We start from the raw sequence: 14,836 nt of genomic DNA on the forward strand, positions 1-14,836 counted from the left end.
TGAGTAGCAGTTCTGCTGCCAAAAATACTATTTACTGTCCATTTACAGTAAATTAAACCACATCTGTGCACAAAACAAAGCAACAACTGACACAATGTTTTAAATCAAGTCAATGCTTCTAGAAGATAATCTATTTTACCTATTTTATGAAAATACACTTTTATTAGTTTTGCCAACGATAAATTGAAACCACAAAATACACAGAAATAAATTATATTGTGCAGAATACATTCAGACAAATTTTACTTGAAGCCATTAAAACATATCAGCTCCCCATCACATACAAGCTAATCATTACCCAACATTTAACATTAATATGAACACGGTATAAGCATCATTAAAAAAATCTGTATATACACCAATCTAAATTATATTTATCCATCAGCTAAATTTCAAATCTGATTCTTTAACACAAATCCATGTGTTACGGCCTAGTAAAAACATTTGATAGTAGACCACATTAGATGCACAGATTACATTTAAACGGCATTATGGGCAGTAAAGTAAGCAGTTGTAGGTACACATGTGGACAAAATTGTTGGTACCCCTCGGTTAATGAAAGAAAAACCCACAATGGTCACAGAAATAACTTGAATCTGACAAACGTAATAATACATAAAAATTCTATGAAAATGAACTAATGAAAACCCGACATTAATTTTGAACCATGCTTTAACAGAATTATTTTAAAAAGTAAACTCATTAAACAGGCCCAGATAAAAATGGTACCCCTGAAAATAATGTGGGACATGTTAAATCAAGGTGTGTCCACTAATTAGCATTCAGGTGTCTCCAATTTTGTAATTAGTCAGTGGGCTTATATATAGGGCTACAGGTAGTCACTGTGCTGTTTGGTGACAGGGTATATACACAACACTCAACATGGACCAGAGGAGGAGTTTTGTCAGGAGATTAGGAAATAAAAAAATTATAGACAAGCATGTTAAAGGTAAAGGTTATAAGACCATCTCCAAGCAGCTTGATGTTCCTGTGACTACAGTTGCACATATTATTCAGAATTTTAAGATCCATGAGACTGTAGCAAACCTCCCTGATCGTGGACACAGAAGGAAAATAGAGACGGATAATACAAATGGTAACAAAAGAGCACAGAAAAAATTCTTAGAGATTAAAGATGAACTTCAAGCTCAAGAAACATCAGTGTCAGATCGCACCATCCATCGTTGTTTGAGCCTATGTTCACAGAAAAAGTAAGCATATCAAGAAAAGAACACTGTCCTTACTGTGAAACATGGAATGAGACTCGGTTATGTTCTGGGGCTGCTTTGCTGCATCTGGCAAAGGGTGTCTTGAATCTGTGCAGGGTACAATGAAATCTCAAGACTATCAAGGGATTCCAGAAAGACATGTGCTGCCCAGTGTCAGAAGGCTTGGTCTCAGGTCATGGGTCATGGGTCTTGCAACAGGATGACCCAAAATATACAGCTAGAACTAAGAATGGTTAAGAGGAAAACATTGGATTATTCTGAAGTGGCCTTCTATGAGCTCTGACCTAAATCCTATTGAGCATCTATGGAAGGAGCTAAAACATGCCATCTGGAAAAGGCACCCTTTAAACCTGAGACAACTGGAGCAGTTTGTTCATGAGTGGGCCAAAATACCTGCTGAGAGGTGCAGAAGTCTCATTGACAGTTACAGGAATTGTTTGATTGCAGTGATTGCCTCAAAAGGTTGTGCAACAAAATATTAAGTTAAGGGTACCATCATTTCTGTCCAGGCCTGTTTCATGAGTTTGTTTTTAATAATTCTGTTGAAGCATGGTTAAAAAGCAATGTCGGACTTTCATTGGTTAATTTTCATAGCATTTTTATTTATTATTACTTTTGTCAGATTCAAGTTATTTCGGTGACACATACCGCACATATAAGTATAAGACAGTATAAGACACTTCTATAAGTTAAATTCTGAACATTCAATTGAGCACTCCACCCAAACAAAAACAACACATTGTTCCTGTACAATTACACTGGTCATTGATTATCTTAATAGTTTTATGAGAACAGAAACACTAACAAAGTTTGAAATGTTAAAGAAAACACAGGAATGGAAAAGTACTTTCACAGGTTCAGGATGTCCATGTAAATATTATCAGTTGCTAACTGCAATTCCTAAAACTAAAATGGGACATTGATTGTGCAACATCTGTCACTGGTTTTACAGATAATGGTGTAGACCTTATTTTTAATGTAGTGTTTAAAACACTGACTTAATAGTTCAAAGGAAGGACTTTATGAAATGTATCCAATACATTAAATTATATTCAATGACTTAAAAGAGTATATACACAGAAAAAAAAGGTGTTCAGTCCAGAAGCGGAACTGACTTAATATAAAACTACCCAGTCATGAACACCGTCAGTGTTTGTTTACTGGAATCTGAAAAGATAGCTAACTTTTTCTAGAAAGCTTCTCTGGAGATAATCCAATCTTAGTTTAGAAAGGGTAGCAGCAAGAAATAATGCAACTGGCATTTAATATATTTCACATAGTGTGTCAACAAACCATGATCAAGTGAATCAGACTGCTATCACAGTAAGAACACAGGTCACAGGTTTCACTGTATGTAGGTTACGGTATGAAGCATCCTGACTAGACTTGGTATCTGTATTAAAATCAAAATCGTAAAATTCATAATATGAAAACATTAATAAAAAGTGCATAGTGTTTGGGGACAAAAAGCTAATACACATTACTATAGCACAAAAACTCTGATCCCATTTTCCTCTTTAAAGGCACAACAATCCTAGAAAAAGTTTTTTTTATATTTAAAGATATTTTTCTGCTGGCATTTCGAAGGACATTAAAAGTTGTCCCTTTGTAAATGACTATGTAACAAACACAAACCATGTAACAAACTGCAAATAGTTTTTTTGGAAGTAATGTTTTAACTATTCTTTTTCTTTCTTAATTTAATTCATTCCTTTGCCCCAGAGACCACAATAAAAAAAACAGATGTGCATTACCAATCAAAAAGTCACTGTTTCATTCTAAGATCACTTTTACACATAAGCCAGCAAGAAGGTAAAGTCCAAATATTTTAGAAAACTTTCAAATCTGGAGAACGGCTAAGGGTTGTATCTTGCCACAGAGGCAAATTTAACTAAAAAAACAAACAACAGCCAATCAACTATTCAGCACTACATGCTGAAGGTAAGTAAGCAAAAAGTGCAACAAATGCAATAGTGAAACAGATTTCTACATTCAAACATAGTATAAAATGTGAGTGAAGGTATTCCCAAGTAGCTAAACAATCTGTCTAAACAATGGCCTCATCATGTTGTAGCCATCTGTTTCCTAAAGTCCCAGAGAGACTGGCCTCCTTCTCCACCCTAATACTAAGCTTGATAGCCAACATGGGCATCTTCTGGCTGATGTAAAATAATTTTTCTCTAAGCTTGTTGAGCTTTCCATAGACAATGTGAATTATTATTATTATTTTATTTATTTATTTATTTTTTAATGCAGTGGACTTCACATGTCTCAGAAGAAGCATGTCATAGTCTTTACCCTCCCAGTGTGGGTAACACTGTGTAATGGGGAGAGACCTATCTAGTCTTTAGTCACTCATGGGGTGAGGTGGCATGCCAAAAGTGTTCTTTAGGTAAAACGTCCACTCTGTGCATCATCACCTCTGCTCCCTTCCAAAATTACAAGATCATTCAGTTCCAGCTCTTGGCTATCAAGACAAACACGTTCCTGGTGTGGGAATTCCTCGGACAAGAACTGCAGAAATATAAAAGAGAATAATTCTTTATAATCAAGTGTGCTTTCTTCATGATTAATTACATAATCACAAAACAAACATGTATGATAGGAACCAACACTTTTTCACAGAATAACCTGTATATCATTATGTTCCAACAATCACTGCTGTCTAAGAAAAACATTAATCTGCCTTTTTGTTTTCTTCACACTTTGTAAATAATTCTGGACAAATATACCATGCTCTATAACTGCTTTTAGAAACTCTTATTTTACAGTAACTTTTTCTGCAAAATCATCATTTTGGAGATACATGTTTTTCATTAAACAACGACGATATGCTTAACTGTCTTTTGGAATACTCCCCCCCCCCCCCCCCCAAACTAGGTTCTATAGCACAGTTTTCCAATGTAGGCCCAATTTTCTTATTTAGCTGGTCAATAATTATCTACCCCTGCAGCATTTATGTTTATGGATCTCATTGAGTTTAACGAAGTTACAGAAGTGTTGGAATAAAGTGCTAGCAGTTGGTGCTCATTCAGTATTTAAAAAAAATATAACATTTTTTTTTTTTTAAAAACCCACACACAAAGACCCCAGGTTTCGTGCTTGCCTAATGAAATAAAAACAATAATAAATAGATAAAACAAGGCCCTACTATTTTGCAAACATGTACCCAAAAAAGTGATCCAAATTGCACAATCGATCTGTGTTTTGTACAGAATTCTTCAATGTGAAAGCAAACCAGTGATAATGATCCCCTTCCCCAAAACAAACCCAAAATTTGGCTTGGGTGCGGAATTGTGCATTCGGGACACGTGTGAAAACACTCTGAAATCTTTTTTATATTCTAATAATCGAGTCATGCAAAATATATATATATATATATAAAATTGTAAAAAATAATAAAAAAAATACTGTGATAAACTGTGAACCACCAGAGTCTTAAAAATAATACTATGATGCACATTTTTGGTATTAAAAGTGTACAGTGCTGTCCTATTCCCAGTATGCTGCATGGAGGGCAAGGGTGTTCCCTTCATCACTACACCAAAAAAATAAACATACCCTTTCAATGTGCTCTGGAATATCCAGGGGGGGCTGAAGGAATAGTTTCACCTTTTTGTAATTCTTGTAAACAAAGTAAAGGCACACTCCAAAAATAACCAATCCCACGACTATTACCACCCCCGAGATGATGATGTGAAAGTTTTCCTGCGCAGCTGGACAGAAAAGGAAAGAGAAAAATAATCAACGAGTGTTAAGATTTTCATTGTGAAGTTTCAATAGCTTTTATCACACTAAAGTGTCAGATTCCATTTCCTATAAACAACAAAAAAGGAAAAGGGCCAGAAGCAAAAGCTTGGGTACCCTGAATGGTCAGCATCACAGCTTATAAGGTTTTTTTTTTTTGTAGTCAAGAGTCTCTCAAGACTCATTCTTCCTTGCAAAAGGCCTCTAGTTGTGTGAGATTCTTGGTATTATAGATGTCACTATATAGTATTTGAGCTTTGAAAGCTTTGAAATTTGCACCGCCTGGCCTTTACCAACGATGACTGTGGACAAGCTATTTAAAGTCTAAGACTGATTAAGGTCTAAGATTTTTTTCAGAGCTCAAATGTCTTGGGGTGCCCAGACCCTTGCATGGTGCGCCCTCCTTTTTCTCTTCTTGTACAAATAAAAGAAAATAACACACATCTGGCTTGTAATGTAAATCAGAATGTTTCATCTTTAACATTATACCCTTTGTAGATCAGTTTGTCTACTACCTTTATTATTCCCAGTAACAGAATTTTTGACTAGGGTGCTTAAACCTTTGCATGCCACTGTAAATGTTTAAAGCGTTAAATAATTATGTTAATTGTTTCAGATTCCCTGCATTCTTAGTGGTATCTGTCCCCTTTATTGTAATATGCATTTGATAAACATTATGATAAACATGAATAATTGGCAAAACACTGACATTTTAATAGTACCTAAAATAATCACAAGAAGGTTTACAAACTCCACAACTTACATGATAGAGGAATTACTTTACAAAGCACATGGCTGGGATTTCCAAAGGATTTACTGTAAACCAGATACACAACCTGGAAGCAGTACTTTTGTCCAAACTCAAGGCCCTCTATTGCCAAGGTCATGCCTCCTGTATTGCGCTCCTGGAAATGTTAAAAAATTGCTTTATTTTCCTTCAGAAGTAGTAGGATGGATTACATTTTTTAATTTATAATTTTTAATTCATTTTATAATTTTAATTAGTTTTGAACAAAACAACACAATCTCAGGAATTTGTAGATTTACTGTGCCCAAGGCAACAATATTGTGCCCAATATTGCAAATTGTTTGTGCTCAAACACATGCCTTAAAATATAAGGCATACAAATAAGATATAAAAATGTTCTTATTTTGTCTTGCATGTTGTTCTTTCATAATTTAAACCATATTCAGTGCACAGCAAAAAAAAAGCTATTTTGACTGCACTACTAAATTCCTTATAAAGGTGACTGTATAAAAGAATACTGTACCTGGTTATCACTGACTCTGGCTTCTTTCCAGTACAGAACCCTAAAAGTGATGTGACCCCCAAACTCTTCATATAGTGTCTGGTCTTTGTGGCCCATCCACAGAAGTGCCTTGTTTGTTTTTATTGTCAGGTTGAACAGGGGAGCACATGTGCCAGCTGAGGAACAGGGAAAGCAGAAAGCAGTGAGTCTATGGCACTATACCCAGAGTATATATTTTATATTTTATATATTTTTTTAATATAGCTTTTGAGTTGTCAATTGGCAGAACAGCTGTAAATGTATGTAAAAATGTTAAAATTGCACCTAAAGGAGGCCAGTGACTAATCTGTTACATCAGTTTAAAAAAAAAATAAACAAAGTATCAGAACTGGATCTGGCCTAAAATAGCTGATACCGGATCCATTTAAATGTGAATGGATCAGCACCAACACACAGTATTAGATCAGGAAGTCCTTTTTTCAGTATTTTGGTATTCAGTGGTATTAAAAGTGTAATTAGAGTAAATAAAGGTATTAAAAGTATATAAAATTATTAAAGTAAGTATTAAGTAAAAATATTTAAAGTAGAATTGTTAAAAGTATAAGAAGAAGAAATTATGGCATATGAATATCAAGTGTCCTTACTGTCAAGAAGAAACCTTCTATCTTCATGTGCATTACATTCTGTCAAGATTTCATGATGAATGGCCCAATATAATAAAATGTTTTATACTGAATTCCATTAAGTTAGATTCTTGTCCTGCAGGGTTACCATTTTGAAGATACAATGACTTTCTGTGACGGTGATGACCTTCAGATTTGACTTACTGTGTTCACACTGGACCTGCTTTGAAAGTTTCCAAACTGATGTTTGGTTTGCGGTCTCTGCTCGCACACGAAATATCTTTCCATAGAAATCTTCAGCTGTAAAGTTGAACTGTGGCTGATTACAGCCACACACATTGTGCCACTCTTCCTCTTCTGCCCTAAGATTACAACAATGACAGAACTGACTTGAAACAGGTTTGTGTGAGCCTACAACAGCCACACAGCTGGTGTTGGAAGCTTTAATAATTTCTTGGCTACAAATCTTTGTGATATATACATTCTGGTCTTTATCTCGATACTAAGCTGCACTTAAGCTGAACCATCTCTTAAAGAAGCTTGGTGATTAGCAGAGTTGAACATCATGGATAAAAAAAAAAGGACAAACACCAAATTTTGCAGTGCCAAAGGTCTCCATTGCATACATCTGTAAATAAGGGTTTACAAATTACAGCTCACCTAAATATCTACAGCTACTGGGTTTTATATAATTAAGATACTGTCCTCTGTACTACAGATTTTTCTCCCAAAAAACATTAAATAAAAATTAGTGATGTTTACTATAAAATGTTTAACATGTAGAGTGCAAGCTATACATTACATCTATCAGGTTTTCTAAACATATATATCATATCATATATACATTTTTTAAATAAGTAATTTGTGCAAGACCAGTGGACATAGCAAAGATAGGCCAAAAGCTTAATGTAGAGGAAGTCCAGTCATCAGTCAATATTTTGAAGCTGGAATATGCATCAAGAAAATAATCCAAAGCACAAGAGCAAGTCCACCTCTGATTGGCTGTTATTATTGTAATTATTTTAAAAGGACCAATATGGTGGGAACTTAGCATTACCATGCTATCTATTTATTAACATTACCTTATTATGATTATAAATAAAGCAAAATGAAAAAGATGCAGACAATGCAATGCAATAGCCTAGTGTCATCAAAAAGATTCCAGCTGTTCCAGAAGTACAATAAATACATTCTCAAATATTGAAATATCAGTGATCAGATGCATACAAACAAGAACACAATTTCAAACTCTCTGCTTTTTAGTAAGTGGTATATAAATTTTTTTTCTAACCTGCAATCATACAAAAATCTAAATTCCACTTCTTCTGCGTTCTGAGTTTTTGCCTGCTTCAGTGCACATTTATGTCATTTTGGTTCACCCTATAACACTCCTCTTTCTTTGTCTGGCTGACCTGAGAATTTCAGCTGATTGTAATCCTCAGAATTACTAGTATGCTTGTTGAATACAAACAATAACTGACTCACTTTATATAAATGTCTAAAGGCAATCTGGAGTGTACATACCTCTTTATTGTGTATAAATAATATATAGTACAATACAATAAGGAAATGTATTGTATAGTATGTAATAGTATGCTTGCAAATGCATGCTGAACTTTCTGACATCAAACATGCACTTGCTGTCATACACCACATTGCTTTGAGGACTTTTTGCATTACTCATAAGAACTTTACACAAATTATTCTGTGTTGTTGATATACACACAATGCAGGAACAGGACTTACATGCTGTACTGAACAGTATAAGTCACATTCGTTTCGCCTGGTGGAGGTTTCCACGACAATACGGATAACTCAACTTTAACATGTGTTGGTGGTTCAATCGACCATGCTGTAATAATGAAAACAGAACACAGTTCAATGAAGACTATTAACACAAAGAACAATCATTCAATAATCCCTAGCTTTCATTAATAAACAACTGACATTACCGTAATCTTACCAAGGTCAGAGAGCAGAGTAGCTACAACTAAAGCACATCAAAACCAAAGGACTGTGTGGGGAGGACTGTTTCATAGGGGACGATAGTTTTTTTTTTTTTTTTTTCATGAATCTACCTTAGACACACGCACAGGCACCAAAAATAGCTTGAGAAACAAGAGATGGAAACAACAGTGAAAGCTGTGGGTGGATCTTAAATAGAAGAATAAAATGTCATCTGTATTGCCCATATCTTAAATATTACAAAGTGATGTGATTGTACAGTATAATTATTTTCTTGGAGCTATAAAATAACATTTTCCAATGGTTCTTTGAGTGTTCACAGTTGTATACATATGTAGCCTAAATACTAAATCCTAGTCACAATCAAATCACTATCAATTAATCACTATTATTTCTAATTTTGCAGTCAAACTGTGGACTGAATCTCCCACTCACAGCTGCTTTAACTTTGAAACTAAAAGTTGAGGGTACAAATGTATTAAATGACAAACATATAATCAAGAATGAATGGTGGGTCATTCTCAGCACTGCGGTGGCACAAACATGATGGTGGTGTGTTAGCTTGTGTTGTGCTGCTGGAGTTTTTAAACATCTCAGCATCCCTGTTGGACTGAGAATAGTCCACCAATCAGAAACAGCCAGCAATGTCCCGTAACCACGGATGAAGGACTAGAGGACGACAGACAAAGTGCAGCAACAGATGAGCTTCTGTGTCTGACTTTTACATCTACAATGTGGTCGAACTAAATAGGAGTGCCTAACAGAGAGGACAGTAGGTAAAAACTCCAGCAGTTGACACTGTTGTATCTGATCAACTTGTACCAAATCAACACACACCAACACAATTATGTCAGTGTCACTGCAGTGCTGAAAATGACCCCCAACAGGTCATGTGGTGTCCTGACCATTGAAGAACAGGGTATTCAGAGAAACAGACTGACTACAATCTGGAATTATACAACTACAAAGTGGAGCTGATATAATGTCCAGAGTTTATCCCAAACCAGGGATGGTCATAATATTCTGATATGACCGTTTATATTGGTGTGATCACTGATCTGTCTACTATGATATTCCATAATGACTGTAGTTATTTAGTATTTGTAGTTATTTATGCAATATCTTATAGGTAATATTACTGATAGTAAGATCCTTGGAAATTACAAAAATATATATATTTTAAAAGCAAAATACGGCCACTAACAGGCGGATAAGGGAAGGGTTTTCCTAAACATCTAAAAACAAGAATAATATTGAAACGGTAAAGCAAGGATCCCACTGATCACTCTCTTTACCAGTTAGGTTCACAGGAATAGATGCGGCTGGGAAACACAAGAGAATATAGCTAGCTAATTTCATAAATACTTATGATTTCACTAATGAATGTGGTAGGAGCACACTTGTAACAATGGTGCACAGGGTTTTACACACTAATGACTTCATATTCCGTAGCACACATCGTAAAAAGTATCTGATGAGTTTGTGTGAGGTAGGACAAGAAACAAAATCAGAGCTGTAACGCTGTAGATATACATTACTAAGGAATACTTTACAGGAGAGCAAGCGCCACTTTTATATGAATATTTATATGAATACTTATAAACATTTTGAAAACAGAAAAAAGTAGCGCTACCATTATTTAAGTGTGCCACCGACAACTGAAAGCTACTCAAACTAACTAGCTAATATTAAAAAAAATCCCCAAACACCAAACGTTAACTTGGCTAGCTAACGGTTAGCCAGCAAGGGGTTCATGGGGAACTGTGTAGCTTACGGGGAGATAAGAACCAGTGTGGCTTTTTCAGCTAATTTTTTCACAATTATTTTATTCAGGTACTTTATATTTAACACCGAGTTCAGTGTCTAAATACACACCATCTTAACATACGTGGTTTAATCGCAGCAGCTGAACGGTTGTTAGCAAGCTAGCTAGCTAGCAACTTTAGCAATCCACGGCCAGCTTTCAAGCAACAAGCTACAGCTATGGGAGCATGAACGCTACTCGTACCTTTCTTTTCCATATAAAACCCGATACGAATAAGAACCTTACCACTGCTTGCAGTGAAAACGACCAGACATGAGACAAACGCGTTCCTCCAATCCATAACGAACAGCGAAACAATTCAGCTATCTATATAAAATCCATTATTTGGCACGGTGGAAACCTGCCGCTTCCTTCTTCTGTCTCCCGGACTAACGCCCCCGCACTGGTTCCGCTTCAAAACGAAAAGCGAAAATGCAGCCCTTTCTCAGAGTCCATCGCTCTGTTTAAAGTCACGGTCCTGCCTTTATTAATAAAAAAAAACCCTCCATATTTTCAGTGACAATAGCACATAGTATTATCGTAGTGTTTATACGTATGAGCAGTAGTAGCTGGTGATTCTCACAGTGGATGCAAGCGAGGTACAGTGTGAACTACAGTGACTCCTCTGCGGTTTCTGTGGACAGATGTGTTAACCGTCAGTGTGTAGTATGAGTTGGAAACCCCACGACACGTAAACTTCTCAGAAGCCTCGTGTAGTTTACCAAGACTGTTTTTGCTTTCTGTAATAAAAGCTGTGAAACTGAATGCTAAAGTACATATATATGAACGATCGCAGTAGAAAAATAATATTTAGGCATAAATCGTTCCCTCGATGTATTAACTAATTTTCCTATTAAAAGAAAATGTTTCCCGATTTAGCGTTCCCGTATGATAAACTGAGGGAATTATATTGTGGGAAAACAAATTGTTTAATTGATGGTACGAATTGTTAAGTTGAGCGTAAGATTGATTCAATTTAGGGGACGGGTTACTAAAATGAGGAAACGAAATATTAAATTGAGCATACGAAATGTTCAGTTGAGGGAACAATGTTACTAAAGTGAGAGAACAGATTTTTACAACGAGAGAACGATTTATTAATTTAAGGGAAAATATTGTAAAGTTAAGGAAACAATTTATTAAACTGAGGGAACGTATTGTTAAAGTGAGTGAACGATTTATTAAATTGAGGGTTGTATGACTTTTGTTTCCAAATATTATTTTCTTCCTTGGTACTTTGGGGGCTTTCATGTTGGGGTCGTTGCGCGCACTGGACTCTTTTCTACACTATATATGTCGCTGTCTGCTCACAGACTCGAGCTCGCCTCCGGCAGAGAGCAGGCGAGAGAAACAGGCTAAACACAAGTAAACGCAACACAATGGACAATATCGAGGGCAGCAAAAAATATCGAGGCCATAGAAATATATCGTGCTTGTCATTAATACTAACTGCAGTCACTACATATACCTAGTAGGGGGTACTGGGGTGCAACAGTAAAGAGCAATCACGAGCTCTTGGTTTCAAGAGTAAGTAGCTAAACGTACGTAATAAAATGAGCCTTTTCCCTCGACCTTCCAGCTGCCATATATGTTTATTAAGGTTCCACATCACACATCCACATATCACAGTCACGAATCAGGCTCTGAGGCCTTGTTAGAGACAGTCAGCTTTTGCGAAGCTTAGGGTGCTTAAACCACAGGTCACACTGATGACCTTTGTTTTATTTTTGATGTATGAAAGGCAGACTAACTGTAGGGTATGCTTTACCGCAAGTGTTTATTATGTTTGATTAGCTAGTCTTAAATCATTTGGTAAACTATGTGGGTGCATTAAGGAGTGTAGTTTTGTTCAGTGTTTATTTGACCCCTTTCCACAGGTCAGACAGGATGGATAGATACAAGGCCAGAAAAGTTCTCAACATAAAACATAAGATGACTAACAGATACAGACAGTGCTACAGTGTCTCATTTCCTTTGCTACATCAGTTGCGCTATACAAATAAATGAGATTTTATTTGATTTGTTTTTCATACAATTTGCATGAATGTGCAGTATCTCCCATGAGGGAGAAACCTGATATCACTGACAATTCAGGCATGGGGGGGGTATTCAGTCTAAAACACTTTCATCTTTCATCGTTTAAAATTTCTGCTGCCTAAATATTTATTTCAGATGAGACTAAATGTCCTGACATTGAACATTTTTGTATACTAATACTCTGTATCTTCAGGCCAGATGAAAAAAGAGTCAAGTGTTGGTTAAGTGGGTGTGCATGTGTGTGTGCTGTGAATGTGGGCTTTTTGCAATGCTATAGCACACGATAGCCTCAGCCAACAGTCTTCTGCTCCGTGGAAAGTGTTTATCAGGTCAGCAGCCAGTGACCTCGCCATTGTCTCAATTGAACCATGATCCGACAGAATCATGAATGACTCTTTGCAACCCTTTTGACATCAAAACCACTCTTGATACTGTCACACATTTGTTGTAGTATAAAGAGCCTCTTAACTCTTGAATGCTATGATGCTTTTGGGAAACACAGACCAGATCAAATTTAGCACACAAACATTACAAAATGGTAGTCACACATGCAGTAAAGTCTCTCTCTCTGATTTCCACCATGTTCCCATTAACAAGCTTTAGTATTTCAATAGTGTTTTCTAGTAAGTTAAACTTGATAATGATTATATTCGGAAGGCTGTGGGTGACCATGTTGCAACATTTTGAACTTTGGCCCTTCAAGGCTCATCAGTTGCTGTGTCACTGTAAGTATTGTTACATCAGTGCTGGGGATTCAGCAACATTTGTCTGTATGTAACAACTTTTTCTTCTGATGTCCTCATCTAGTAAGTATGTGATAAAACATGTAGCTTGTAAATAAGAGAACCAAAAATGGATCCTTATGGAACGCCAACAGGGGCAGATGTAATTTATATTTACCAGTGTTGATTATTGACTGTTAGTGAACTTTGAAATGAACCACTCAATTACTTGCATGAAAAACCAACAGAAAATAGACAGTATATCATAGTTTACAAGGAGGTCAAGGTGAAAAATATATATATATTAAAAAAACATCATCAACAGTATTATTTACATAAGTTGTGATGCTATCACTCTTTTCAACACCAGCTTAGAAGTGAAGGTTGTTCTGTAGATGATAAGAGGATTTGTGAAGGTCAAGTTTCACATGGATAGGATGTAGAACACTACATTCAAAAAGCACTTATCAGTATCAATGTTTTTACAGCAGACATGGTTTGGAAAGTTGGTTGGTGATTTGATCTGATCTTGATCTGAGCTGAATACAGCAGTTTGCTTTCATTGACGTCATAAATGTACATTGTAAGAAAGACGGAAATGGAAAGTGTTTAAAAAGATGACAGTGTTTTATACTGTTCTGTTTTGAAAAAAACAAGTGCATTTTTAAGCAGGTCTGGGTAGTAACAGAATACATGTAACAGAGTTATGTAATCAAAAGTAAGTAACAAAGTAACAAAAAAAGTTATTATATATTATATTTTGGAATAAAGTAATTTTTCAATTATGAACTTTTAAGATTTTTTTCCTTTTCCCTGTGAAGTTTCTATTTTTAATATTTTGGATTTTATGTTTATTTATATGTGATGTTTTTATTTTTTCTTAATTTGAATAAATGGCTTTAAAAAAGACAAATAATCCATTGTTACTGATTTGCTTTCACACAGAAAAATTTCATTCAAACCATCTATTGCAATTCTGAACAGCACTTTTCTGTGTGCATTCTTGCAAAATACTAGGGCCTAGGTTCATCCATTTCCTTTTCTTATTTTCCTTGGAGAAAAGCAACAAAGAACTGCACTTTCTGGAGTCATGGCATTTTACCATGCAGAAACACATGTAGACAAGGAGTCACTCTCATAAGAGAAGCTTTTAGCTATGCAGGCAATATGTCAAGGCCGTCACATGACAAAATACACCAATCACGCAATCCCACATGCGGCATTGGGATCGGATAGCTAGACCAGAGATCGGTTTTCTGGGCTGTTTCGGGCTTTAAAACGTCTTTCACACTTGACCAAGCGTGTTGAACTCTTCAACTCTTCCTGGATGAAAAAAAACACCCTAATAAAGAGAAAACAAGCAATCTGTATAGATAACTTCTACTGTTGCCCTACCCACCTCTGGAGGACACCACACCAACCCCTGCTTCAAAGCCAAAAACAGATTAAAATAAATGTT

The 14,836-nt window shown here is 35.8% G+C and overlaps 1 protein-coding gene across 1 annotated transcript; it reads right to left on the reverse strand.

Annotated features, from left to right (window-relative positions):
- Positions 1-131: 131 nt before the first annotated feature.
- On the reverse strand, positions 132-11,040 carry ifngr2 (interferon gamma receptor 2). The gene is made up of 7 exons (XM_072686474.1): positions 10,865-11,040; positions 8,596-8,701; positions 7,054-7,211; positions 6,248-6,402; positions 5,740-5,881; positions 4,791-4,945; positions 132-3,743 (listed from the first exon to the last, which is right to left on the reverse strand). Exons 1-7 carry the CDS (start codon positions 10,917-10,919, stop codon positions 3,618-3,620), a joined length of 897 nt encoding a protein of 298 aa, XP_072542575.1. The 5' UTR covers positions 10,920-11,040; the 3' UTR covers positions 132-3,617.
- Between the last annotated feature and the right edge of the window lie 3,796 nt (positions 11,041-14,836).

This window comes from Salminus brasiliensis, chromosome 8 (assembly GCF_030463535.1).
Source record: "Salminus brasiliensis chromosome 8, fSalBra1.hap2, whole genome shotgun sequence".
Taxonomy (NCBI): domain Eukaryota; kingdom Metazoa; phylum Chordata; class Actinopteri; order Characiformes; family Bryconidae; genus Salminus; species Salminus brasiliensis.